Source organism: Nycticebus coucang, chromosome 10 (genome assembly GCF_027406575.1).
Source record: "Nycticebus coucang isolate mNycCou1 chromosome 10, mNycCou1.pri, whole genome shotgun sequence".
NCBI classification, from domain to species: Eukaryota; Metazoa; Chordata; class Mammalia; order Primates; family Lorisidae; genus Nycticebus; species Nycticebus coucang.
Window position 1 is genome coordinate 105,045,306 of NC_069789.1, and position 27,664 is coordinate 105,072,969.

General features: G+C 42.2%; 1 protein-coding gene across 8 annotated transcripts in view; it reads left to right on the forward strand.

The window, feature by feature from the left end:
- Nucleotides 1–27,664, forward strand: part of GON4L (gon-4 like) — a 107,212-nt gene that overhangs the window by 43,700 nt on the left and 35,848 nt on the right. For 6 of the 8 annotated variants that reach the window (XM_053604692.1, XM_053604686.1, XM_053604687.1 and 3 more), the window contains 4 exons: nucleotides 1,830–2,022; nucleotides 16,067–16,168; nucleotides 22,361–22,401; nucleotides 24,898–25,001. In XM_053604692.1, the coding sequence (XP_053460667.1) occupies nucleotides 1,830–2,022; nucleotides 16,067–16,168; nucleotides 22,361–22,401; nucleotides 24,898–25,001 (440 nt within the window). Of the gene's footprint in view, nucleotides 1–1,829; nucleotides 2,023–16,064; nucleotides 16,169–22,360; nucleotides 22,402–24,897; nucleotides 25,002–27,664 lie in introns of those variants that run through there. The other 2 variants (XM_053604693.1, XM_053604691.1) reach the window with 2 other exon arrangements.

Consider the following 27,664-nt stretch of genomic DNA (forward strand, 5'->3'; position numbering starts at 1 on the left):
CCCACTAAGGTATGAATTTTTTATTTCGGATTAACATAAGGTTCATACAATTAATTAGGTCACACTGTTTGTATTTCTTAGGTAGCATTTGAGTTGTGGAATATTCTTGAGTAATAAAAAGGAAGTACTGATACATGTTATACTAAGGGTGATCTTCGAATGTTCTGTTGTGTGAAAGCAACCAGAGACAGGCCACACATTGTATTATTGTATTATGCATATGAAGTGTCCAACAGAAGCCAATCTGTGGAGACAGGACATAAATTAATGGTTAATAGGGGGTGGGGAAGAGAGGCAAAAGGAAGTGACTGCTAATGGGTATGAGCTTTATGGGTTAATGAAAATGTTCTGCAATTAGATAGTGGTAGTGGTTACATAAACTATGAATATAGTAATGTTCATTCAATTATACATACTTTATTTTTCATTTTTATTTTTTTTTGAGACAGAGTCTCACTTGGTCACCCTTGGTAGAGTGCCGTGGTGTCTTAGCTCATAGCAACCTCTAACTCTTGGGTTCAAGCGATCTCCTCTTGCCTCAGCCTTCCAAGCAGCTGGGACTATAGGTGCCTGCCACAATGCCCGGCTATTTTTTAGAGACGGGGTCTTGCTCTGCAGGCTGGTCTCCAACCTGTGAGCTCAGGCAATCCACCTGCCTTCACCTCCCAAGTACTGGGATTACAGATGTGAGCCACTGTGCCTGGCCTCAATTATATATACTTTAAAAGGGTAGATTTTTTTTTTTTTTTTTTTTGAGACAGAGTCTCACTATGTTGCCCTCCGTCGACTGCTGTGGCATCAGAGCTCACAGCAACCTCAAACTTCTGTGCTTAAGCGATTCTCTTGCCTCAGCCTCCCAGTAGCTGGGACTATAGGCACCCACCACAACACTCGGCTATTTTTTGTTGCATTTGTCGTTGTTTAGCTGGCCCTGGCTGGGTTTGAACCCTCCAGCCTTGGGGTACGTGGCTGGCGTTGTAACCGCTGTGCTATGGGTGCTGAGCCTGAAAGTTTCAAACTTATGGCATATTTCTTTTCTTTTTTTTTTTTGTAGAGACAGAGTCTCACTTTACTGCCCTCGGTAGAGTGCCATGACGTCACAGGGCTCACAGCAACCTCTAGCTCTTGGGCTTACGCGATTCTCTTGCCTTAGCCTCCCGAGCAGCTTGGACTACAGGCGCCCACCACAACGCCCTGCTATTTTTTGGTTGCAGTTCAGCCAGGGCTGGGTTTGAACCTGCCACCCTTGGTACATGGGGCCGGCGCCCTACTCACTGAGCCACAGGTGCCGCCTGGCATAATTTTCTTTTCTTTCTTTCTGTTTTTTTTTTTTTTTTGAAAGAGAGTCTCACTTTGCAATCCTTGGTAGAGTGTCGTAGCGCATAACAACCTCAAACTTTTGGGCTCAAGAGATTCTCTTTATTTTATTTTGAGACAGAGTCTCACTATGTCACCCTCGGTAGAGTGCTGTAGTGTCACAGCTCACAGCAACCTCAAACTCTTGGGCTTAAGCTATTCTCTTGTCTTAGCCTCCCGAGTAGCTAGAACTACAGGAGCCTGCCACAATGCCTGGCTATTTTTTATTTTTAGAGATGGGATTTCCCTCTGGCTCAGGGTTGTCTTGAACCTGTGAGCTCAGGTAATCCACCTGCCTTGGCCTACGGCATGTTCCTTCAAGTTTGCAGGCAAACAATAATAAACCCAAGTTGTTTAGAAGACAGGTCTTGTAATTTAGTCAAAAATGGGAAATACAGTGGAGATGAAGAGAATTGGAGAATTTGGAAATATTATTTACTCAGTGACAGTTTTTTTCTTTCTCCATTGGCTAGCCCATGGATGACAGTCTTATTGCATTTCGAACACGTTCTAAGATGCCCCTGAAAGATGTTCCCCTGGGCCAACTAGAGGCAGAGCTCCAAGCTCCAGATATCACCCCAGATATGTATGATCCCAATACAGCAGATGATGAGGACTGGAAGATGTGGCTAGGGGGACTAATGAATGATGATGTGGGGAATGAAGGTAAATGATTTTGTTTGCATTTATTATCTATTCTGTCTGTTATCTCTGTGATAAAGATTTTATTAGTTGGAATCTTAAAGAATGGTCTGTTTTGTGTTAATTGAATTTAATTTGTTTATTGATAATTTATCTTAAATTGATAGTTAATTTTTTTTCTTCTTTTTTTTTTTTGTAAAGAATCCTTTTGGGTTGGAGCTCATAATCTCATCTTTAATGAGAAAAAAAGGAATACCTCTCCTCCTTTTGCCCTCCCCTCCTCCAGCTTAAAAAATAAAGAACAAAAGAATCATTTTAGATCTTTTGAGTACTAAGATTTGAATCCCTTGAAATGTACATGCACACAGAATTTTATGTATGATTTTCTTTTTTTTGAGACAGAGCCTCAATCTGTTGCCCTGAGTAGAGTGTCTTGGCATTACAGCTCACAGCAACCTCCAACTCCTGGGCTCAAGTGATTCTCCTGCCTCTGACTCCCAAGTAGCTGGGACTACAGGTGCCAGCCACAATGCCTGGCTATTTTTTAGTTGTAGCCATCATTGTTGTTTGATGGGTCCGGTCTGGATTCAAACCTGCCAGGTCAGGTGTATGTGGCTGGCGCCCCAGCCACTTGAGCCACAGGCGCCGAGCCCCATTAATCTTTCTGATAGGAGTCTAAGCTTCTGAGTTTTCTATTATTTACGCCTTTGAGAATCTGATGAAAACTATGCAGCCTTCCACCTGAAAAATGTACATACATAAAGTTTTTGATTTTCAGGGTATTTAGCTCTTGAAGTTCATTTATTGACATTTTCTTTCCTACCATCATAGAGGTCTGTGACATCTATGTTTAAAATCTTTGCAAAAAGAAATGGATAGGACCAACAGTTCTAACCATTTTATAGAGAGTGAAATCTCAGAGAAATTCATGGTCTTGCTCAACGTTCCAGAAACAATTTGTTGTACTGCTAGGACTGAACCCAGTTTAGTATTCTAGGACTAGGAACACACCTCAATCAGAGAGGTTTTGGGATATGAAATCATTTCTAGAAAGGATGTGAGGTTTTTTTTTTTTTTTTTGTAGAGACAGAGTCTCACTGTACCGCCCTCGGGTAGAGTGCCGTGGCGTCACACGGCTCACAGCAACCTCTAACTCTTGGGCTTACGCGATTCTCTTGCCTCAGCCTCCCGAGCAGCTGGGACTACAGGCGCCCGCCACAACGCCCGGCTATTTTTGTTGTTGTTGTTGCAGTTTGGCCGGGGCTGGGTTTGAACCCGCCACCCTCGGCATATGGGGCTGGCGCCCTACTCACTGAGCCATAGGCGCCGCCCGGTTTTTTTTGTTTTTTTTTTTTTCAATTAATTAATTTTTATTATTTGGGATTCATTGAGTGTACAAAGAATTAGGTTACACTGATTGCATCTGTTAGATAAAGTCCCTTTTATAATTGTGTCCCACTTCCAAGAGGTGTGCCACACACTGTGACCCTTCTTCCCTCACCCTCCTCCCCTCTCCCCACTTGCTCATTCCTTTACCCTCCCTCCCCTTATATTAGCTCATCTTCTGCCTTCATATTAGAATAGAGAACATTGGATTCTTGCTTCTCCATTCTTGTGATGCTTTACTTAGAAGAACGTGTTCCACCCCCATCCAGGTTAATACAAAAGATGCATAGTCTCCCATCTTTTTTAATGGCTGAATAGTATTCCATGGTATACATATACCACAGCTTGTTAATCTATTTCTGGGTTGGTGGGCATTTAGGCTGTTTCCACATTTTGGTGATTATAAATTGAGCTGTGATAAACAGTCTAGGGCAAATGTCCTTATGATAAGAGGATTTTTTTTTCTTCTGGGTAGATGCCTAGTAATGGGATCGCAGTATCAAATGGGAGGTCTAATTTAAGTTCTTTTAGGATTCTCCATTCTTCCTTCCAAAAAGATTTTATTAGTTTCCGGTCCCACCAGCAGTGTAAAAGTGTTCCCTTCTCTCCACATCTTGCCAACATCTATAGCTTTGAGAGTTTGTGATGTGGTCCCTTCTCACTGGGCTTAGGTGATATCTCAGGGCAGTTTTGATTTGCATTTCTCTGATGATTATGGACGATAAGCATTTTTTCCTATGTTTGTTAGCCATTTTTCTGCCTTCTTAGAGAAGGTTCTATGCATCTCTATTGCCCAATGATATATGGGATTGTTTGGTCTTTTTTTGAGTTGTCTATAGATCATAGTTATCAAGTTTTTGTCCGATTCTTAATATGCAAATACCTTTTTCCATTCTGAAGGTTGTCTGTTTTGGTTTCTGTCTCCTTAGCTGTACAGAAGCTTTTCATTTTAATTAAGTCCCATTTGTTTACTTTTGTTGTTAATGCAATTGCCACCTAAGACTTCTGCATAAAATCTTTCCCCAGGCTGATAATCTTCAAGCATTTTCCCTACACTTTCTTTGAGGATTTTTATTATTTCATGCCTGAAATAATAAAATAAAATAAACCTTTTATCCATCTTGAATCAATTTTTGTAAGTGGTGAGAGGTGTTGGTCCAGTTTCAGTCTTTTATATGTGGTTATCCAGTTCTTCCAGCACCATTTATTGAATAGGGATTCTTTTCCCTGGTGTATGTTCTTGTTTGGTGTATCAGAGATCAGGTGGCTGTAAGATGTTGGTTTCATCTCATGGTTTTCTGTTCGTTTCCAAACGTCAGCATCTCTATTTTTGTGGCAATACCATGCTGTTTTGATCACAATGGCTTTTTAGTATAACAAAGTCTGGCTTGATCCCCTGGCTTTGTTTTTATTACTAAGAATTGCCTTGGCTTGTGTAGGGTAAAACGAAGAATTATTTTTTCTACTTTTTGAAAGTATGATGATGGTATTTTAATGGGGATTGCATTGCATCTGTAGATTGCTTTCAGTAGTATAGACATTTTTACAGTGGTGGTTCTTCCCAGCCAAGAGCATGGTATGTTTTTCCATTTGTTAATATCTTCTGCTGTTTCTTTATTTTTTTAAATTTTTTGCTGTTTTTTTTTGCTGGAGTTGGGTTTGAACCCGACACCTCTGGCATATGGGGCCGGAGCCCTACCCCTTTGAGCCACAGGCGCCGCCCTCTCCTGCTGTTTTTTCTTAGGGTTTCATAGTTTTCTTTGTAGAGGTCCTTCACCTTTTTTGTTATGTATATTCCTAGATATTTCATTTTTTTTTTTTTTTTTGTGATTTTTGGCCGGGGCTGGGTTTGAACCCGCCACCTCTGGCATATGGGACCGGCGCCCTACTCCTTGAGCCACAGGCGCCGCCCTATTTCATTTTTTTTTTAAGCTACTGTGAAGGGAACTGATTAGCTTCTCATCTTGGCTGTTATTAGCATATACAAAGGCTGCTGATTTGTGGATGTTGATTTTTTTTTTTTTTTTTTTTTTTTTTTTGGAGATAGAGCCTCAAGCTGTCACCCTGGGTAGAGTGCTATGGCATCACAGCAACCTCCAACTCCTGGACTCAAGCGAGTCTCCTGCCTCCTGTCTCTGCCTCCCAAGTAGCTGGGACTACAGGCGCCTGCCACAACTCTTGGTTGCAGCTGTCATTGTTGTTTGGCAGGCCAGGGCTGGATTCCATCCCGCCAGCTCAGGTGTATGTGGCTGGCGCCTTAGCCACTTGAGCCACAGCCACTGAGCCTGGACGTTAATTTTATATCCTGAGACATTGCTGTATTTTTTTTGATCACTTCCAGGAGTCTGGTTGAGTCTTTGGGATTCTCTAATTATAAAATCATATTGTTGACAAAGAGTGGGAGGTTGACCCTCTCTGCACCCATTTGGATGCCTTTTATTTCTTTCTCTTGCCTGATTGTATTGGCTAGAACTTCCAGAACTATGTTGAATAGTACTGGTGGTAGAGGACAACCTTGTCTGGTTCCAGTTCTAAGTGGAAAAGCTTTCAGTTTTACTCCATTCAGTATGATATTTTCTGTGGGTTTGGCCTGGTGCCTGTAGCAGAGTGTTTACGATGCCAGCCACCTACACTGAGGGTGGCGGGTTTGAACCCAGTCCTGGCCAACTAAACAGCTGCAACAAAAAGATAGCCAAAGACAGCTGGGCATTGTGGTGGGCACCTGTAGTCCCAGCTACTTGGGAGCTGAGGCAAGAGAATCGCTTAAGCCCAAGAGCTTGAGGTTGCTGTGAGCTGTGACGCTACAGCCCTCTACTGAGGGAAACAGAGTGAAACTCTGTCTCCAAAGGGGGGAAAAAAAAAAAAAAATATATATATATATATACACACACACATACACATATATATAAATAAAATCTGTGGGTTTGTTGTAGATGCTTTGATCAGATTAAGAAATGTGCCACCTATGCCTATATTTGTAAGTATTCTAATTAGAAAAGGATGCTGAATTTTATCGAATGCTTTTTCCGCATCTATTGAGAGGATCATATGGTTTGTTTTTGCTTCTGTTGATATGCTGAATTATGTTTATGGACTTGTGTATATTAAACCAACCTTGCATCCCTGGGATGAAGCCTACTTCATCATGTTGAATGATTTTTTTTAACGTGTAGCTCTAATCTATTGACTATGATTTTGTTGAGAATTTTTGCGACATTAGTGAGATTGGTCTGAAATTCTCCTTTTTGGTGGGATCTTTTCCTGGTTTTGGTATCAGGGCTATGTTTGCTTTGTAGACTGTGTTAGGGAAGATTCCTTCCTACTCAATTTTTTGGAATAATTTCTTCAGTATGGGTATAAGCTCTTCTTTGAAGGTTTAATAGAATTCTGGTGTGATGCTATCTGGACCAGGGCTTTTTTTTTTTGTTGGGAGTTTTTTTTTACTGTTTCTTTGATCTTAGTTCTTGAAATCAGTCTGTTCATGGGATCTGTTTCTTTTTGATTAAGTCTGGGGAGAAGGTGATTCCAGGAATTGATCCTTTTCTTCTACATTGTCAACTTTCTGGGCATAGGGTTTCTTATAGTACTCAGAGATGATCTCTTGTATCTCTGTGTCATCTGCTGTTATTTCCCCTTTCTTGTTTTTGATTGAGGTTATTAGAGATTTTGCTTTTCTGTTTCTAGTTAATCTGGCCAAAGGTTTATCGATTTTATTTATTTTTTCAAAAAACCAACTTTTTGTTTTGTCAATTTTCTGGACGTTTGTTTTGTTTTCAGTTCATTCATCTCTGAATTAATTTTGGTTCTTTCTTTTCTTGTGCTGGGTTTGGGATTAAATTGTTCTTTTTCCAATTCCATAAAATGGTTCATGAGTTCGTTGATGTACTGTCTTTCTGTTTTTTGAATGTAGGTATCTAATGCAATAAATTTCCCTCTTAAGATTGCTTTTGCTGTATCCCACAGGTTTTGGTAACTTGTGTCTTCATTGTTGTTATGTTTGAGGAATTTAATGATTTCCTCTTTTATTTCTTCTGACCCCAACTATCATTCAGCATAAGGTTGTTTAATTTCCATGTCTTTGTGTTAGGATGTTTTTGTTGGAGTTGAGTTCCACCTTTATTACTTTATGATCTGAAAAGATACAAGGTATAATTTCTATTCTTTTAATTATGTTGAGGTTTGATTCGTATCCTATGATGGGGTCAGTTTTGGAGTATGTACCATGGGGTGATGAGAAAAATGTATATTTGTTAGCTTTGGGATGGTGTGTTCTGTACATGTCTATTAATCCCATTTGTTCTAGGGTCATATTTTAAGTCCTTTGTATCTTCGTTTAGTTTCTGTTTAGAGGATTTGTCCAGTTCTGTCAGAGTGGTGTTAAGGTCTCTATAATGGCATTATGGGACAAATAGGTCTGTTTCAGGAGCATTTAAGTTGGGTGTATAAATATTTAAAATTGAATGTCTTCTTGTTGTATTGTTCCTTTGACCAGTATAAAGTGTTCATCTTTAATGCTGAACATGGTGGTTCACACGTTTAATCCTAGCATTCTGAGAGGCTGAGGTGGGTGGATTTCCTGAGCTCATGGGTTTGAGACCAGCCGGAGCCAGAGCAAGACCTCGTCTCTTAAAAAATAGCCAGGCATGGCTCGGTGCCTGTAGCACAGTGGTTATGACACCAGCCACATACACTGAGGGTGGTGGCTTCGAACCCAGCCCAGGCCAGCTAAACAACTGCAACAACAACAACAAAAAAATAGCTGGGCCTTGTGGCGGGGGCCTATAGTCCCAGCTACTACTTGGGAGGCTAAGGCAAGAGAATTGCTTAAACCCAAGAGTTTGAGGTTGCTGTGAGCTGTGATGCTACAGCATTCGACTGAGGGCGATATAGTGAGACTCTGTCTCCAAAAAAAAAAAAAAAAAAGTAGCTGGAATTGTGGCAGGTACCTGTAGTCCCAGCAACTTGGGAGGCTGAGGCAAGATAATTGCTTAAGCCCAAGAGTTTGAGGTTGCTGTGAGCTGTGACACCATGGCACTGTACTAAGGATGACAAAGTAAGACTCTGTCTCAAAAAAAAAAAAAACAACAAGAAAAATTGTCTATCTTTGTCTTTCTTTAGTTGCTTTAAAACTGCTTGTATCTGAAAATAAGATTGTGACCCTTCCTTTCTTCTGACTTCCATTTGCTGGAAATACTGTTTTTCATCCCTTACCTCTAAGTCTTAATTTGTCCATCAAGGCTAGGTGTGTCTCTTGGAGACAGTGTATGGATGGCTTGTGCTTTTTATCCGCTCAGCCAGCCTATGCCTCTTCAGTGGTGTATTCAGTCCATTGACATTTATTGAGAGAATTGGTAAGTGTGGTAGAGTTCTGTTCATCTTACTTTGTGAAAGTCCATTATGTAGTTGTATCCTTTGCGCCATTGTGGAAGCTAAGTTTTGACTTTTAGCTTCTGGGTGTTTACTTTGCTGGTGGTCCATTGTGGTGGTCAATGCTGAGGATAGGTCTCAATATTTCCTGTAGAGCTGGTCTTATTGTGATGAATTTCCTCAGTGCTTGTATATCTGCAAGAGATTTGAATTCTTCATCAATTTGAAGCTTAGTTTAGGAGGATCCAGAATTCTGGGCTGAAAATTAGCCAGCTTGGCACCTGTAGCACAATTGTTATAGTTCCAGCAATGTACACCCAGGCTGGCAGGTTCAAACCTGGCCTGGGCCAGCTAAACAGCAATGACAACTGCAACAAAAAAATAGCCAGGCATTGTTGTAGGTACCTGTAGTCCCAGTTACTTGGGGGGCTAAGGCAAGAGAATTGCTTGAGTCCAGGAGTTTGAGGTTCCTGTGAGCTGTGATGCCATGGCCCTGTACCAAAGGCGACATAATAAGAGTCTATGTAAAAAAAAAAAAAAAGGATGTTGAAGGTGGATGACCATGATGACCATGCTCTTCTGGCTTGGAAGTTTCCAGTTGAAAAGTCTGCTGTCATCCTAATGGCTCTGCCTCTGTAGGTCAGTTGGTGCTTACTCCTGGCTGCTTGCAGAATTTTTTCTTTGATCTTGACTTTGGATAGGTTCAGTGCAATGTGTCTTGGAGAGGCTCTGTTTGAGTTAAGATGACCCAGGGTTCGATATCCATCTGAAAGGAGTGTGTCAGGGTCTTTAGTAAAACTTGGGAAGTTTTTGGGCAGCACCTGTGGCTCAGTGAGTAAGGTGCTGGCCCCATATACTGAGGGTGGCAGGTTCGAACCTGGCCAGCCAAACTGCACCAAAAAAATAGCCAGGCATTGTGGCAAGTACCTATAGTCCCAGCTACTTGGGAGGCTGAGGCAAGAGAATCACCTAAGCCCAAGAGCTGGAGGTTGCTGTGAGCTTGATGCCATGGCACTCTACCGAGGGTGATAAAATGAGACTCTGTCTCTAAAAAAAAAAGAAAAAGAAAAAAAAAAACTTGGGAAGTTTTCATTTATGATAGTCTCCAGTAGGGCTTCCATTCCTTTGGGGTAGTCTTCCTTCCCTTCAGGAATCCCTATTATTTGTATGTTTGAATGCTTCATGGTGTCTCGTAGTTCTCTAAGGGCCTGTTCTGCTTTTTCTCTCTTCTTTTCTGCATTTTTAACTACCCAGATTAACTCAAACTTTATCCTCTAGCTCTGACGTTCATTCTTCTCCATTAGTCTAACCTATTTTTGATTCTTTCTACTGCATCTTTACATTCCAGGATTATCTCCTTCATTTCCTTAAGTTCTGCCATATCCTTTCTATATTCTACATCTCTCTCATCTGATTTTTGGTTCTGTCTTTTCATTTTCTCATCCATTCCTTTATCAATAGTGTCTTTAGTTTAAATTCCCTTTCTGTCAAGTCCATTAATTCTTTCTAGGTGGAGTCTTCAGTAGTAGCTGCCTCATGGTCCCTTGGGGGAGTTCCTCTGTTTGGTTTTTCATGTTGCTTGAATTTTTCTGCTCATGTGTTCTTTCTTCTTGTTCACCTCCTTGTCCTCTTTTTTCCTTCTCTACTGCCTCCTTTGTTTCAAACAGAAGTCCGTACTCTTGATGACAGTATATTGCAATATGTTGCTGGGACACCAGATGGCGCTGTGGTATTTTTAGGAGATGGAAGCCAGCAATCTCTATGGTCCTCATTCCAAATTTAGTTGCCTTCAGTTATCGCCTGATTTTTTTCCTCAGCATTCAGACCCTGCTGGGTTGGGATCTTAAAGCTCACAAGAATCCTTCACAGGCAGGTCTCAAGTGCCCCCTGACTCTAGTTCCTGTGGGGTGCTAGAGTCCCTCAGCCTGTCCCAAGGGTGGAGATCTGGTCCTGGCAGGCAGAATTAAGACAGTTGTGTTTTAGAACCCTGCTAAGACCTTCTCATGACTTTCCCACAATGGCAGCCCCTATCTCTGAGACCTTCTTAGTATGGTTGCCTTGCCTGTCACCAAACTTATGGGTAATCCACTCCAACCAGCATTTAGATCTGGTTGCTGTATACTGTTCCAGTCCGCTCACCCTTCCAAGCTTTCCACTCAATACGCAACTTCCTCCAATTACTGAAAACTCCAGAAAGGTTTACTCCCATCTGGGACCTGGGGTGGGTGGGTTGGGAGCTCCAATCCCAGCTGGTAACAATCACTTGTCTAATTCATCAGATTTTCACTGCTCTAAATCATTCACTGTATCCAGCTAACCACCTTCTTGCTGTGCTCCTTGAGCTATGACTCTAGGTAAGGTCCTCTGCCAGGTAATAGTGGGAGAGCTATTTTACTCTAGGTAAGGTCCTCTGCCAGGTAATAGCGGGAGAGCTATTTTTCCCCAGTTATTTGAGGAGAGCTCAGCTGAATGATCCTTCTGGTCTGCCATCTTGATCACTCTCCTTGTGTTTTTTTTTTTTTTTTAGAAATAAACATTTAACCACCCATTTAGTAGAGCAGTGAATGAGAGGCAGGTGAACAGTTGTGCTGTTTTTTATAATGCAGACTTTATTTATTATTATTATTTTTTGAGAGAGAGTTTCACTTTGTCACCGTTGGTAGAGTGCCAAGGCATCACAGCTCACAACAACCTCAAAGTCTTGGGCACAAGCAAGTCTCTTGCCTCAGCTTCTTGAGTAACTGGGATTATAGATACCTGCCACAATGCCTGGCTATTTTTAGAGATGGGGTCTCACTCTTGCTCAGCTTCATCTCGAACTCCTGAGTTCAGGCAATCCACTTGCCTTGACCTCTCACAGTGCTAGGATTACAGGTGTGAGCCACCTTGCCTGGCCTGCTGTATAATGCAGACTTTAATTCAAAGGTGTGACTTTTCGTAACAAGCTTGCTTTTTGTCTTAGACGTGACACCAAATTTAGACAGTATGTTGGGTTTTCATAGTCTTATCAGGATCAGCTTTGGTGTCCTCATTTTCACAACTTTGGTTCCATGAAGTGAGGTAGTAGCTATTGGGAGGAAAGGCTAGACAGAGTTGGCTGTTAGGAATTTGTATGCTCTAGTGCACTGTTTCTTGTGATATGGTTCCTAGAACTTGAATCAGAATTAAGGAGTGTAAGGATGTGTGTATTGGGTGGTGCTCATTAAAGGTACAGATTTCCCATCAGTCTCTGGTTCATAGCCGTTGTGGTTACTGGACTCTCCGAAGGCAGACACTTTCATTTTCAGTTTTTAGAAATACAAGTCAGGGGTGGCGCCTGTGACTCACTGAGTAGTATGCCAGCCCCATATACCAAGGGTGGTGGGTTTGAACCGTGCCCCGGCCAAACTGCAACAAAGAATAGCTGGGTGTTGTGGCAGGTGCCTGTAATGCCAGCTAATGGCTATTTTTAGCGATGGGGTCTAAAGGAGGCTGAGGCAAGAGAATCGACTAAACCTGAGAGCTGGAGGTTGCTGTGAGCTGTGATGCCCCGGCACTCTATGGAGGACAACAGAGTGAGACGCTGTCTCTACAAAAAAAAAAAAAAAAAACCAGAAGAAATACAAGTCATATTACAGGCTTCTTCAGTGATAAGAGATGTACCCATGTCCACTTACCTTGATTTTCCTCTGCACTCCAAGGCTAATTTGCCAAAAGCATTGATGAAAGAGATGCAGCTGAAAAGCAGATGTTTCCAACTACAGCCATGCCCCTCTGCAATAAATGGCTAACAGCTGGATAGGACATGTGTTACACATGCTGCCTTGTAAGAAAGATAAGAAATGCTTGCAGAATTTGTATATGGCTTCACTGGTGAACATGGCACAACAGGATTAAGCCAAATGGAGTAAGATCTGTACTTAGAGATCTTACAGGGAAGGCAGAGTAGCATTTGGCAGTCATATCCTGTGTGGGTCACCACTAATGAAGATGCCTTCTGGAATATTTGAAACTTAAATTCTATATCTTCAAATGATGTGAATGTCCTTTAAACATATTTGAGACCTAAACAGCTTTTAAAAATTAGATTTGTTAACAAATTCAGCATATTTTCAAATAAGTTATATAATTTATATATAAAGATTTTGAAAAAAAAACAAATTTCAGGGCTTTACTCAATACATAGTGTATCTAATGGTTCTAATTCTTATATAAAGATTAGAAACTGCTCTGGGAGAGGTAAGAGAATATTATAAAGGTTGATTGGGAAATAGTCTGATGGTTGAAGGAGAATAAAAATCCTCTTTCTTAAAAACTTTAAGGCCTGTGTATTGGCTCATGCATGTAATGTTAGCGTTCTGGGATGCTAAGGCAGGAAGACCACTTCAGTTCAGGAGTTCAAGACCAGCCTGAGGAAGAGTGAGACTCCATCTCTACTAAAACATAAAAATTAGCCAGGCACTGAGGTGAGTACCTGTAGTCCCACCTATTCTGGAGGCTAAGACAGAAGAATTCTTTGAACTCAAAAGTTCAAAGTTTCAGTAAGTTATGATGATACCACTGTTTTCTAGCCAGACAACAGAGAGATACCCTGTCTCAAAAAAAAAAAAAAAAAAAAAAAATTAAAGAAATATTTTTTTGTGTGTGCCTATTGGGACATATTAAGAAAAGAGCATACGGCCGGGAGGGTTGGCTCATGCCTATAATCCTTGCCCTTCTGGGAGCTTGAGGCAGGTGGACTGCTTGAGCTCAGGAGTTTGAGACCAGCCTGAGCAAGAGTGAGATCTTAGCCCTACTGAAAGAGAAATGGAAAAAATAGATGGGTGTTGTGGGGGCTTCTATAGTCTCCCAACTACTTGGGAAGCTGAGGCAAGAGGATCACTTGAGACCTTGAGTTTGAGGTTGCTGTGAGCTATGATGCTACTGCACTGCACCCTACCCAGGCTGAGAGAGTGAAACTCTGTCTTTATTTTATTTTATATTTTTGGTAGAGACAGAGTCTCACTTTATAGCCCTCAGTAGAGTGCCCTGGCGTCACAGCTCACAGCAACCTCCAACTCCTGGGCTTAGGCGATTCTCTTGCCTCAGTCTCCTGAGTAGCTGGGACTACAGGCGCCTGCCACAATGCCCTATTTTTTTGTTGCAATTTGGCTGGGGCTGGGTTTGAACCCACCACCCTAGGTATATGGGATCGGCGCACTACTCACTAAGCTACAGGTGCCACCCAAGACTCTGTCTTTAAAGAAAAAAAAGAAAGGCATCCAAAGCCAATGGTTAGAGTGGTTGTGGTCCCCAGATTTACCAGCTAAATTTACTGAGTGCTGACAAGTAGGAAATGATGCTAGATAGAGGATCCATTACCAAAGCTTATTCATAATCTGGCCTATTTTTATGGCATTATGTAGTTAACTATTTTCATGTATTTCTAGTAACATCTGTTTTGCATGTTGTTACAATAGAAGCAAGAGTCTTGGCTGGGTGTGCTGGCTCATGTCTGTAATCCGAGCACTCTGGGAGTCCAAGACAGGAGGATCCCTTGAGCTCAGAAGTTCAAGACTAGCCTGATCAAGAGCAAGACCCCGTCTCTACTAAAAATAGAAAAACTAGCTGGGTGTTGTCGCAGGTACCTGCAGTCTCAGCTACTTATGAGGCTGAGATGGGAATGCAGGAGTTTGAGGTTGCTGTGAGCTAGGCTGAGTCCATAATACTCTAGCTTAGGGCAACAGAATAAGATTTTGTCTCAATAAAAAGACTCTCATTCGCAGAAAATGATTAAAAAACAACATCAGAGGGGTATACTACCCTAAGACCAGCTGGGTAGATGCTGATTGTTAATCAGTCAAAAAAGTAATTAGGCTCAATGAGCAGATTCTACAACCAAGGTACTAAAAGCTATGCCAAACTTAGAAGAAACTCTCCTAAGTGATCTTTCAGCATGTTTGTTAAATGGATGCTTTGAGAATAACATTGGCTGACCCTCTTGTTTGATGTGGGCACAAGCTGTCTGTTGGCAGTTCTTGTCCCCAGATGGAGACCAAATCTGTATACACTACTCATATGTCATAGGCTTTCCCAGAATTTCCATTATTCAGCAATATTTGCAAATAACTTGCTGTGAAGAACTTGTGTAGACAGTACTATAGAGAAAGGGAGAACGGATTCTGTTTGTAAGGAATTCGATAATTTTTATTTGTAAGATAAACCAACAAATAGATGAAAAAGACTTGATATTTAAACCATACAAGTTAATATAAGCTTGGTGTAAATGTTGAATAATGAATTATCAAGTCAGCACAAAATTTCCAGTGATGTGAATCAAAAACATGTTAGTATATTTTGTTTTTAACATGTTGCTCAGAGACAGGGGAGGGGAGGCGGGAGGAGGGAGAGTATTTGTGGGGCCTCACCTAATGTGCATGATGCAATGGTACATTTCAAAACTATTAAGAAAAGAGTATAATTGTGATGGATATATTACTTAGTTCAATATAAGCATTTCACATGGTATATCAATTCAGTACACTGAGCCCCATAAATGCATCAGTGTACACAGTTATGATTTAATAAAAACAAAAAATAATTTAAAAAAATACTAAAAAATAAAAATAAAAAATAGGGCAGCGCCTGTAGGTCAGTGGGTAGGGCACCGGCTACATACACTCAGGCTGGTGGGTTCGAACCCAGCCTGGGCCAGCTAAACATCAGTGACAGCTGCAACAAAAAAAATGGCTGGGTGTTGTGGTAGGCGCCTGTGATCTCAGCTACTTAGGAGGCTGAGGCAAGAGAATCACTTAAGCCCAAGAGTTTGAGGTTGCTGTGAGTTGTGACACCACGGCACACTACCCAGGGTGACATAGTGAGACTCTCTCAAAACAAAAAACAAAAAACCAGAACATGTTACTTATTTGTTATTAGAAATTAAAACACTGGGCTGGAGAGGTGGCTCACGCCTATAATCCTAGCACTTTGGGAGGCCAAGGCAAGTGGATTGCTGGAGCTAAGGAGTTTGAGACCAGCCTAAGCAAGAGTGAGTTCCGGTCTCTAAAAATAGCTGGGTGTTGTGGTGGGTGCCCATGGTCACAGGTACTGGGGAAGCTAAGACAGGAAGATCACTTGAGCCCAGGTGTTTGAGGTTGCTGTAACCTCTGAGTTGCCGCTGCACTCTTGACAGGACTATAGAGTGTGACTCTGTCTCAAAACAAAACACCCGGTTAAGAATAAGTATGCTTTATTGGAACAGTTTCTTATGTTCTTATGGTGTTGAAAATCTTACATTTCCACTTAGAGATAGGAATTGAGATTTAGTGATAAGTATCTAAAATATGTTTTTCCCTAGATGAAGCAGATGATGATGATGATCCAGAATATAATTTCCTGGAAGATCCTGATGAACCAGACACAGAAGATTTCCGTACTGACCGGGCGGTGAGAATTACTAGTGAGTCTGTGTATTAAGAGTCCTGCTCTTGCCTGCTCTACATCTTCCTATGTGTACTTTGTAGATTTTGGGGGGCAAGTTTGCAGTCCATCCAAGTCAAGATATTTAAGTTTCCTCTTCCATTTCTTTCTGTAATTGCTTAAATTTAGACATACTTGCAGAAAGCCAACAGTTATTCATTTGTACATGTCACACTAATGTATTGAATCCTTACTATTTGGCTGTGATAAAACATAAATTTATTTTATGTTTAAAATACCCAGATGGGGCGGCGCCTGTGGCTCAGTTGGTAAGGCGCTGGCCCCATATACCGAGGGTGGCGGGTTCAAGCCCGGCCCCGGCCAAAACTGCAACCAAAAAAAAAAAAAAATAGCCGGGTGTTGTGGCGGGCGCCTGTGGTCCCAGCTACTCGGGAGGCTGAGGCAAGAGAATCACTTAAGCCCAGGAGTTGGAGGTTGCTGTGAACTGTGTGAGGCCACAGCACTCTACCGAGGGTCATAAAATGAGACTCTGTCTCTACAAAAAAAAAAAAAAAAAAAAGAATAAATAAATAAAATACCCAGATGAAGGGTGGCGCCTGTGGCTCAGTGAGTAGGGCGCCGGCCCCATATGCTGAGGGTGGCGGGTTCAAACCCAGCCCCGGCCAAACTGCAACAAAAAAATAGCTGGGCGTTGTGGCAGGCGCCTGTAGTCCCAGCTGCTCGGGAGGCTGAGGCAAGAGAATTGCGTAAGCCCAAGAGTTAGAGGTTGCTGTGAGCCGTGTGATGCCACGGCACTCTACCCAAGGGTGGTACAGTGAGACTCTGTCTCTACCAAAAAAAAAAAAAAAAATACCCAGATGAATAAGACATGGCCTCTACCCCATAAGAAGTCAGCTTAGTAGGGGGATACAAACAGAAAAAGTTACAATACAGAGGAGTAGGCTGGGCATTGTGGTTCACGCCTGTAATTCTAGCACTCTCGGAGGCCAAGGCCAGCATATTGCTTGAGCTCATAGGTTCGAGACCAGCCTGAGCAAGAGCGAGACCACATCTCTAGTAAAAATAGTAAAACTGAGGCAGGTGGATTGTTTGAGCCCAGTAGTTGGAGCTGTGAGCTGTGATGCCACAGTGCTCTACCAGGGTGACAGCTTGAGACTCTCAAAAAACAACAACAACAAAATCCCAAAATACAGAGGAGAAAGTCCTGTAATAGGTTTTTGTTGTATTTTAATTATTGTTTTTATTTTATTTATTTATTTTGGCACCCAAATAAGGACATGAATCTATAGTGGGTTTTGTGTACAAAATATAATAGTTACCTGAAAGAGGGTGTCATCTTGTAGTGTGTGATGTATGTGTGGAGTAGGGTAGGAGAACTTAGGCAATGTATGAGAGATTCTAGCTTAGTTTTGAAGGAGTAGTGAGAGATTTTTGGTGAATGGGTTCAGAGAGGGATGTTACAAATAGAAGAAGATGCAAAATATGGAATTGAGACCCAAGAGTGTGTTTGAAGAATGGTGAGTACTTCAGTGTTCCTGTGTGAGTGAGTGATGGTAGAAAAGATAAGACAGTGTTTAGAAGTTTCATGGAGGATCTTAGAGTTCTCAAAGAATTTTAAGCCAGAAAAAGATAGGAACCAATATGGATTTTAGTAATATCACTTTGCAGTGGCTCACACCTGTAATCCTAGCACTCTGGGAGGCCAAGGTGCGCTGATCACTTGAGTTCATGGGTTAGAGACCAGCCTGAGCAAGAGTGAGAACCCTGTCTCTAAGAATAGTCGAGCATTCTGGCGGGTGCCTGTAGTCTTAGCTACTTGGGAGGCTAAGGCAAGAGAATCGCTTAAGCCCAAGAGTTGTAGGTTGCTGTGAGCTGTGATGCCACGGCACTCTACTGAGGGTGACAAAGTGAGTCTCTCTTTCAAAAAAAAAAAAAAAGGGTGGCGCCTGTGGCTCAGTCGATAAGGCGCTGGCCCCATATACCAAGGGTGGCGGGTTCAAACCTGGCCCCAGCCGAACTGCAACCAAAAAAATAGCCGGGCATTGTGGCGGGCGCCTGTAGTCCCAGCTACTCGGGAGGCTGAGGCAAGAGAATCGCTTAAGCCCAGGAGTTGGAGGTTGCTGTGAGCTGTGTGAGGCCACGACACTCTACTGAGGGCCATAAAGTGAGACTCTGTCTCTACAAAAAAAAAAAAAAAGAAAGAAATATCACTTTGATTTAATTCCAGTTTAATATATTGATTTGATTGGTAAAGAGAGCAAGACTGGCAGCATGTAAAACAATTATGATAACTTGGCTTGAATCATTTATTTTTAAAAAGTATATTATTGGCTAGTGTGCCAGTCATGCATGAAAAACATATTTGAGGAATCACTGCTTTTTATTGAGTGTCTAGAAGACTTTGTGCTGGATTGTGTACACAATGTGGAGGAGGTGAAGATGCTGACTCTTAACTAGCTTAGGGAGAGAGCTTTCTATGTATCCAACAATATTTATTACATACCTAAATAATGTAGCGCTTTGTACCAAGAGAATTATGTGAACACAATAGGACTTAAATTGTATTTCACTGCTTTTTTGCATCTTTCATTATACTTTTAAGATTAGAATACCATTTCCTTTATGAATATTTTCCATTTATTTTGACATGACAATTAAGATTAGAGGAAGCATCAAAAAGAAAGCACTGGGGGCTGGCTGCCGTGGATCATGTCTGTAATCCTAGCACTCTCAGAGGTTGATGTGGGTGAATTGCTTGAGTTTAGGAGTTCGAGAACAGCCTGAGCAAGAGAAAGACCCTGTCTATATTAAACATAGAAAAAAACTAGCCATGGTGGCTGTAATTCCAGTTGCTTGGGAGGCTAAAAAAAGGAGGATCACTTGAATCCAAGAGTTTGAGGTGAGGTCCCACCCGCCCCCCACCAAAAAAAAGAAAGCACCAGGACTCAAAGAACAAGTATAAAATGAAAAGGCTTGAGGATTTAGGCTTTGAGAAAACTATGAAGATGGATCTAGGGAAATAATAAGAAAAACCAGGAAGAGCTGGTGTCACAGAAACCAAAGGAAGTCTTTTTTTTTTTTTTTTTTTTTTGAGACAGAATTGTACTCTGTCCCCCTGGGTTGAGTGCTATGACATCATCATAGCTCACAGCAACGTCAAACTCCTGGGCTCAAGTGATCCTCCTGCCTCAGCCTCCCGAGTAGCTGGGACTACAGGCGCCTGCCACAACATCCAGCTATTTTTTGGTTGCAGTTCAGCCGGGGCTGGGTTTGAACCCGCCACCCTCGGTATATGGGGCCGGCGCCTGCGCCTTACCGACTGAGCCACAGGCGCCTCCCTAGTATTTCTATTTTTAATAGAGATGGAGTCTCATTCTTACTCAGGCTGGTCTTGAACTCCTGAGCTCAAGGGATCCTCCGGCTTTGGCCTCCCAGAGTGCTGGGAATTTTTTTTTTTTTTTTGAGACAGAGTCTCACTATGTCGCCCTTGGTAGAGTGCTAGGGCATCACAGCTCACAGCAACCTCAAACTTGGGCTGAAGTAATTCTCTTGCCTCAGCCTCCCAAGTTGCTGGGACTACAGCGCCCACCGCAACACCTGGCTATTTTTTTTTTTTTTTAGAGACAGAGTCTCACTTTGTCGCCCTCAGTAGAATGCTGTGCCATCACAGATCACAGCAACCTCCAGCTCTTGGGCTTAGGTGATTTTCTTGCCTCAGCCTCCTGAGTAGCTGGGACTGTAGGTGCCTGCCACAACGCCTGGCTATTTTTTTTGTTGTTGTTGTTGCATTTTGGCCGGGGCCGGGTTTGAACCCGCCACCCTTGGTCTATGGGGCTGGTGCCCTACTCATTGAGCCATAGGCGCCGCCTACTATTTTTTTTGTTGTTGTTGTTGTTTTTGTAGTTGTCTTTGTTGGTTCGCTGGCCTGGGCCGGCTTCGAACCTGCAACTTCTGTTATGTGCCTGATGCAGTAACCACTGTGCTACGGGTGCCGAATGCAGAGTGCTGGGATTTTTGTTGTTCATTGATGTAGCGCTGATGGCAGTATTTGGTAATCAAACAGTGTACTTTTTTGAGATACTCAGATGAAAGGCCCTCTTTCTAGTCATAGAGATTTGTAGTCATAGGTGAAAAGTGGGGTAGAATTTTCATTTTTTTCCTACTCCTTATCCTTTTATGTCCTATGTTATGATATTTGGTTATAATCCTTTAAAAGGACTTATCTTTATATGGATGACAAAAATTTTATTATTTATTTGTTTAATTTATTTTTTTATTTTTGAGACAGAGTCTCATTTTGTCACCCTCAGTAGAGTGCCATGGTATAATAACTCACAGCAACCTCAAACTCTTGGGCACAAGCAGTACCATGGTATAATAAATCACAGCAACTTCAAACTCTTGGGCTCAAGCCTCAGTCTCCCAAGTTCTTGTGACTGCAGGAGCCCACCACAACGTCTGGCTATTTTTAGAGATGGAGTCTTGTTCTTGCTCAGGCTGGTCTCGAACTCCTTAAGTCAGACAATCCACCTGCCTCGGCCTCCCAGAGTGGTAAGATTAGAGGTATGAGCCACCTCGCCTGGCTAACAAAATTTTTAAAAATAAATAAAACAGAAGAATCATGGTTTTAAAAGTTCCATGTGGTCATGTGTTTTTCTCCCACTTCAAAATTTGTTTATAATTTCACTGTGGCTCTTTAATCTGTACTTGGATACCTGCATTGACAGCTCATGGGTTCTGCAGGTGGTGTGTTCTAGTCTTGAACACCTCTCAGTTAACATTTTCCTTATTGAATCCAAGTGAACTTTTTATGTTCCTCCTGTTTGTCTTTTGTTGCACAAAAAAGGATAATTTATTCCCAGTGTGCATGTCAACCCTTTGACTACAGAGGGGATTGCTCAGAAACGAAATGTACCAGCTGAGGTGAGCAGATCTCAACAACCCTTCCCATATGGTTCATTACCATGAAAATGGCTCAGTCGGTAAGGCGCCGGCCCCATATGCCGAGGGTGGCGGGTTCAAACCCAGCCCCGGCCAAACTGCAACAAAAAATAAAAATAGCCGGGCGTTGTGGCGGGCGCCTGTAGTCCCAGCTACTCGGGAGGCTGAGGCAAGAGAATCGCTTAAGCCCAGGAGTTGGAGGTTGCTGTGAGCTGTGTGAGGCCACGGCACTCTACCGAGGGCCATAAAGTGAGACTCTGTCTCTACAAAAAAAAAAAAAAAAAAAAAAAGAAAATGCATGTTTGTAATAGTAGGAAATATCAATCCTTATTCATGATTTTGTAAAGCTTTCTGTTTGTATTAGAAAAATGAACAATGTCTTAGGTGTTGTTTGTAGTCAAAAGGTTAAAAGTTAAAACAAGTTACTTTTCCTAAGTTTTTTCTTTTGTACTAGAAACTGCTAGGTTTCTTCACGTCTCCAAATACCACAGTGTCCAGGCCTCTTATCTCCTACATTACCTTCCTCTGGATTCTAGTGTTTATTTTTTAGCTCTCTCCCCTGTTACATTTCATTATGAAAAACATTTTTTTTTTTAAATTTCAGATTGATATAAGGGTGCAAATGATAAGGTTACAATGTTTGCATTTGTTAGGTAAAGTCTAAATTGTAATTGTTGTTCTTGTTCTCTGCAAGCATCTAGAACAGGGATCCAGACAAAGTTGTTGTTCCATAAATGTTTTGAGTAAATTAATGTGTTGCAGGAAGATGAGGCCTGATGGAGAGAAAGAACACCATGATTTGGAGGAAGGGCTTTATTTCAGCCAGTGGAGCCACGGTGGACTAGAGTCCAAAAATGGCTAGGCTCCCTGATTGGCTCTGGCTTTTCCCTTTTATCTCCATTCAGGGGCTCTTTGTCCACGAGTACCCTTCTCCTTGGTCACTTTGAATTGAGGTGGAGAAGGTGGGCTTGGGCTTTTACAGAAGCAGAAGTAAGCGTTAGTTTCCAGGTCCCAGGAAGTTAAATTTCTATAAATTCCTAAGAGCTGAGTCACCACGGACAGGACCTTTCAAGTGTGTTCTTGGGACTTCCATGAGAAGACCTCTGTTCTCTTAGACCTCACTTGTCCCGGGTATCCTCTCAAATGAAGGATATATATGATTTTGTTGGATACCTTGCAGAAACAAGCATACAATGTCTTCGTGGAATTCCTTCTTATTACAAGATGAAACTAATTTATGCCAACAACATACTATTTGGCTTTTTTGCAGAAAAGGAAGTGAATGAACTGATGGAAGAGCTGTTTGAAACTGTGAGTAATGATCCTCAAGTGAGAACATGGGATAGTAAAAGTAGATTCTCCAGTATGATTTGTCCTTTGGTTTCTGACCGAGCCAGTTCTAGTTTTAGTCTTCCTAGGAAAAAATATAGTGACAAGAGAAAGTTGCCAACTAGTAAACTTTTTTTTTTTTTTTGAGACAGAGTCTCACTATGTTGCCCTTGGTAGAGTGCTGTGGTGTCACAGCTCACAGCAACCTCAAACTCTTGGGTTTAAGTGATTCTCTTGCCTCAGCCTCCCAAGTAGCTGGGACTATAGGCGCTGGCACAATGCCAGCTATTTTTGTTGTTGTTGCAGTTGTCACTGATGTTTAGCTGGCCCGGGCTGGGTTCAAGCCCACCAGCCTCAGTGTATGTGACTGGCACTGAGCCTAAACTCTTAAATATCCATATGGAGGTTATTAGAAATTTTTCCATGAAAAATTTTTTTTTTTTTTTTGAGACAGAGCTTCAAGCTGTCGCCCTGGGTAGAGTGCTGTGGCATCACAGATCGCAGCAACCTCCAACTCCTGGGCTCAGGCTATTCTCCTGCTTCTGCCTCCCAAGTAGCTGAGACTACAGGTGCCTATCACAAAGCCTGGCTATTTTTTGGTAGCAGCTGTCATTGTTGTTTGATGGGCCCAGGCTGGATTCGAACCCACCAGCTCAGGTGTATGTGGCTGGCGCCTTAGCCACTTGAGTCACAGGCGCTGAGCCCCATGAAAAGTTTTGATGGCCTCCCCTATTATGCTTGGTGTGTCTTTAAACATTGTAAACTAATCTTAGACTATTCTGAGAACAAGTAGTTACCTTTTCACAAATTTGTCTCTTGAGAGATATTTTTGTTTATTAGTTTTTTTGAGACAGGGTCTTGCAATATTACCCAGGCTAGATTACCCAGCCCAGAATGCCTGGGCTCAAGCAACCTTCCTGCCTCAGCAGTTCCTGAGTGGTTGGAACTAGGTGCATACCACTACACCCAGTTTAAAAGGTATTTCTGGGGTGGTGCCTGTGGCTCAGTGAGTAGGGCACCGGCCCCATATACCAAGGGTGGTGGGTTCAAACCTGGCCCTGGCCAAACTGCAGCAAAAAAATAGCCGGGCATTGTGGCAGGCACCTGTAGTCCCAGCTACTAGGGAGGCTGAGGCAAGAGAATCACCTAAGCTCAAGAGCTAGAGGTGCTGTGATCTGTGATGTTACAGTACTCTACCGAAGTTGACAAAGTGAGACACTGTCTCTAAAAAAAAAAGGGTGGCGCGTGTGGCTCAGCGCTGGTCCCATATACCGAGGGTGGCGGGTTCAAACTCAGCCCTGGCTGAACTGCAACCAAAAAATAGCCGGGCATTGTGGCAGGTGCCTGTAGTTCAAGCTGCTCAGAAGACTGAGGCAGGAGAATCGCAGAAGCCCAAGAGCTAGAGGTTGCTGTGAGTCCTGTGACATCATGGCACTCTACTGAAGGTGATAAAGTGAGACTCTGTCTCTACAAAAAAAAAAAAAAATAAATAAATAAATTAAAACAGGATTGTAAGAGGGACTTTACCTAACAAATACAATCAGTGTCACCTGGTTTCTTGTACCTTCAATGAATCCCCAACAACAATAACAAAAAAAAGTAAATAGAAGATATTTTTTGGCTAGGCACCTATAGCTTAGTGGTTATGGCACCGGGCCACATACACAAGGGCTGGCGGGTTCAAACCCGGCCTGGGCCTGCTAAAACAACAATGACAACTACAACAACAACAACAACAAAAAAAGCCGGGCATTGTGGCAGGAGTCTGTAGTCCCAGCTACTTGGGAGGCTGAAGGAAGAGAATTGCTTAAGCCCAGGAGTTGGAGGTTGCTGTGAGCTGTGATGCCACAGCACTCTACCAAGGGTGATGTAGTGAGACTCTACCTCCAAAAAAAAGAAGAAAATATATTTCCTTTTAAGAGATTGATCATGCTAGGTGTGGTGGCACACACCTGTAATCCCAGCATTCTGAGAGGTTGAGGGGTTGGATTGCTTGAGCTTCAGCAGTTTGATACCAGCCTGAACAAGAGTGAGACCCTGTCTCTAAACATAGCCAGGCATTGTGGCAGGCGCCTGTAGTCCAAGCTTCTTGGGAGGTTGAGGCAGGAGGATGGCTTGAACCCACGAGTTTGAGGTTGCCGTGAGCTATCATGAGGCCATTGTGCTCTACTGAGGGTGACAAATCAGACTCTATCTCAAAAAACAAAAAAGATTGAATAGATTGATTATTTTGAGTTAAATATACTCTATACTTATTATTATAAGTTTGCTGATTGAGAGACATTTATTCTGGCATAATAGTCATCCCAAGTATGGAATTGTTGAAGTCTCAATGTGAGAATGTCTAATGAAGGCTTTTTCTGGGTGTCATCATCACTGATGTCTTGTGATCAGTAGTTTTCACTTTCCTTTGTCACTGCTGGAGTGATGTTCATAGGCTCATTCTCCTGAAAAACCTTCCTTTTCCTTTGCCCACAGTTCCAAGATGAGATGGGATTTTCTAACATGGAAGATGATGGCCCAGAAGAGGAGGAGCGTGTGGCTGAGTCTCGTCCTAACTTTAACACCCCCCAAGCCCTGCGGTAGGCTAGTTGAAAACCTTGAGAGTCAGAATAAAGGAAAAGTTTATTTCTGAAAGATTTTGAAGTTAACAATTTCCCATCCTCACTGGCTTCTGTTACTATTAGAAGAATATAGAGCCCTGTGGGGAGTTAGGTGTCAAGAGAAAATTCTCCTTGTTATGGGGCAGTGCAGCTACAGACCAAGCTGTATCTGTTTGGGAAGGAGAGAAAATAGCAGCTGGTGTCTAGAACAACTTCTCCAGATGAGTGGTACTGGAGAATGTGTGGGACTGGACAGCGCCAGCCACAGCAACTGCCACAAGTCACAATATCCAATGTGTTCCTATTCTCCCTGTTTGTCATTAACATCTGGTAAATGTTATTGAAAATCTATTAGATGGCTAGGTATTAGCTGTGCAAACCTTAAGGCACCTGCAGTTCAGAGTCTGTACCATATGCACTGTCCTTTTTGCATAAGATGTTACTTCTGTCACCATCCAGAAAGCAGAGGCTGTGATTTTTCCTCTTATTTTTGTGTTGGATTTGCATCTGTACCTTGTTGTTCCCTGTTCTGAGTAGCCACTTACAGTTGTCAGAGAGGTCAAGATGCAGTATGTGCGGTTGGAAGAACGCAGCCTAGCTCAGAGACCCATAGTCTGCAGTTTTTCCTGCGTTTTCATTTAAAAGCATTACCTGGGCAGAAAGCTCGGGAACCATCTGAAAGCTAGGCCTGCACAGACCTTCCAGTTAACCAGTGTGTCAAGACCAGAAATACCTGTCATACTGTATTATAACAAATACCACAGTGCAACTAACACCACAGATCTCAAGATTACTAAGAGACAGTGTTTGACCCGCTTGTTATTGTGTAAGTGGGTTCTGTAAGTACACATTCAAAACAAAGAAACAAACCCCCAAACATTTTGGGGAAAGTAAGTCTGTGCTCCCCTTATCAGCTACCCAAGTGGTACTTACTGAACTTAGGTAAAGGCTATTTCTGCATTGTCTATTATTTTAAGTTTCTGCCCTTCTGTTGCTGTGACTGTGGAGCAGCAGGTAGATAATCAGGATCATGCAGAAGATAGTCCCATGGTCTTCAGGTTTTTATCCTAAAAATGAGCCCAATACCACAGTAAATACTATAAAAGGAAACATAGTCTTCATCCCCAGATACTACTGAAAAAAGTTGTCATTTAACTATTGCTGTAATATAAGAGATTCCCTGAAATGATAACCTACATGTTGTGGGCACATCAACATATTTTATCCTGATTGCACAGGGTATCAGCGTATGTTTCATTGCTTAAATGTCTTGTTCTGCCTTTACTGAAGAACTGGCATGCTAGGTATTTGGATTTTTGCTTCGTCCCTGCAGCTAGTCTCTCATGAGGTAGGGGTGGGAAGTTAGGGGTAGCAAAGTAGGAAGATGAATTGAAAGACTGTGGGTTTTTGAGTTCTGCTTCATTCCTTCCACAGTACACATTGTATCCTGACCTCTCTGACAACTGTACATGGCTACTCAGAACAGGGAACAATAGATTAAAGTGTGGATGCAAATCCAACACAAAAATCAGATATTTTAGGTTAATATTTGAACTTACTTTTTGGTTTTGTTCATCTACCAGGGTTGTCTAAACTGCAGCCACAGGACTACAGCCTGATTTTTGTGGGGATTTTTTTTGCTTATCTTTGGTGTTGGATATCATCTTCATTTTTGCTGATCAGTTTTCTTTAGTGGTTTTATATTTAATGCATGGCTTAAGACATTTATCCTTCTTTCAACATGTGGCAGAGGAAAAGAAAGGTTGAACACTCCTGATTATTAGTTCTGATACATTTTAGTATATCTCTTTCCTGCTTCATGCTAGTGCAGAGCAGCCTGAGTGGGTAGGGGAGGGGAAAGCTGGATCTGAGATGGTAGTAACAGGTAAATCAGAGACAAATACTGTACTTTTAAAAAAATTAATCTAATCTAATCTAATTTAATGATAATTTTGAGAGTTTCACTCTGTCGCCCGGGGTAGAATGCTGTGGCGTCATACTAGCTCAACCTAAAACTCTTGGGCTTGAGTGAGCGGTTTGCCTCAGCTTCCTGAGTAGCTGGGCTGCAGGTACCTGCCACAATGCCTGGCTAGTTTTTCTGTCTTTAGTAGGGATGGATTCTGGCTCTTGCTGAGGCTGGTCTCGAACTCCTGAGCTCAGGCAATCTACCCGTGTTAACCTCCCAAAGTACTGGGATTATAGGCATGAGCCATCACAACCAGCAAATGCTATACTTTTAGAAGATTCTATATCATATATAAGAAGAAGTCTCAAATTAATGTGGATATAGGTATGATTTAAGAAGAATGACAATAGGCTTGGCACCTGTGGCTCAAGCGGCTAAGGTGCCAGCACATACACCTGAGCATTTGAATCCAGCCTGGGCCCGCCAAACAACAATTATAGCTGCAACCAAAAAATAGCCGGGTGTTGTGGTGGGCGCCTGTAGTCCCAGCTACTTGGGAGGTAGAGGCAGGAGAATCGCTTGAGCCCAGGAGTTGGAGGTTGCTGTGAGCTGTGCTGCCACGGCACTCTACCCAGGATGACAGCTTGAGGCTCTGTCTCAAAAAAAAAAAAGAAGAAGAAGAATGACAAGTTCCCACTAGCACGTTGGCTGCTTTGTTATCCAGATCATTGTCTGT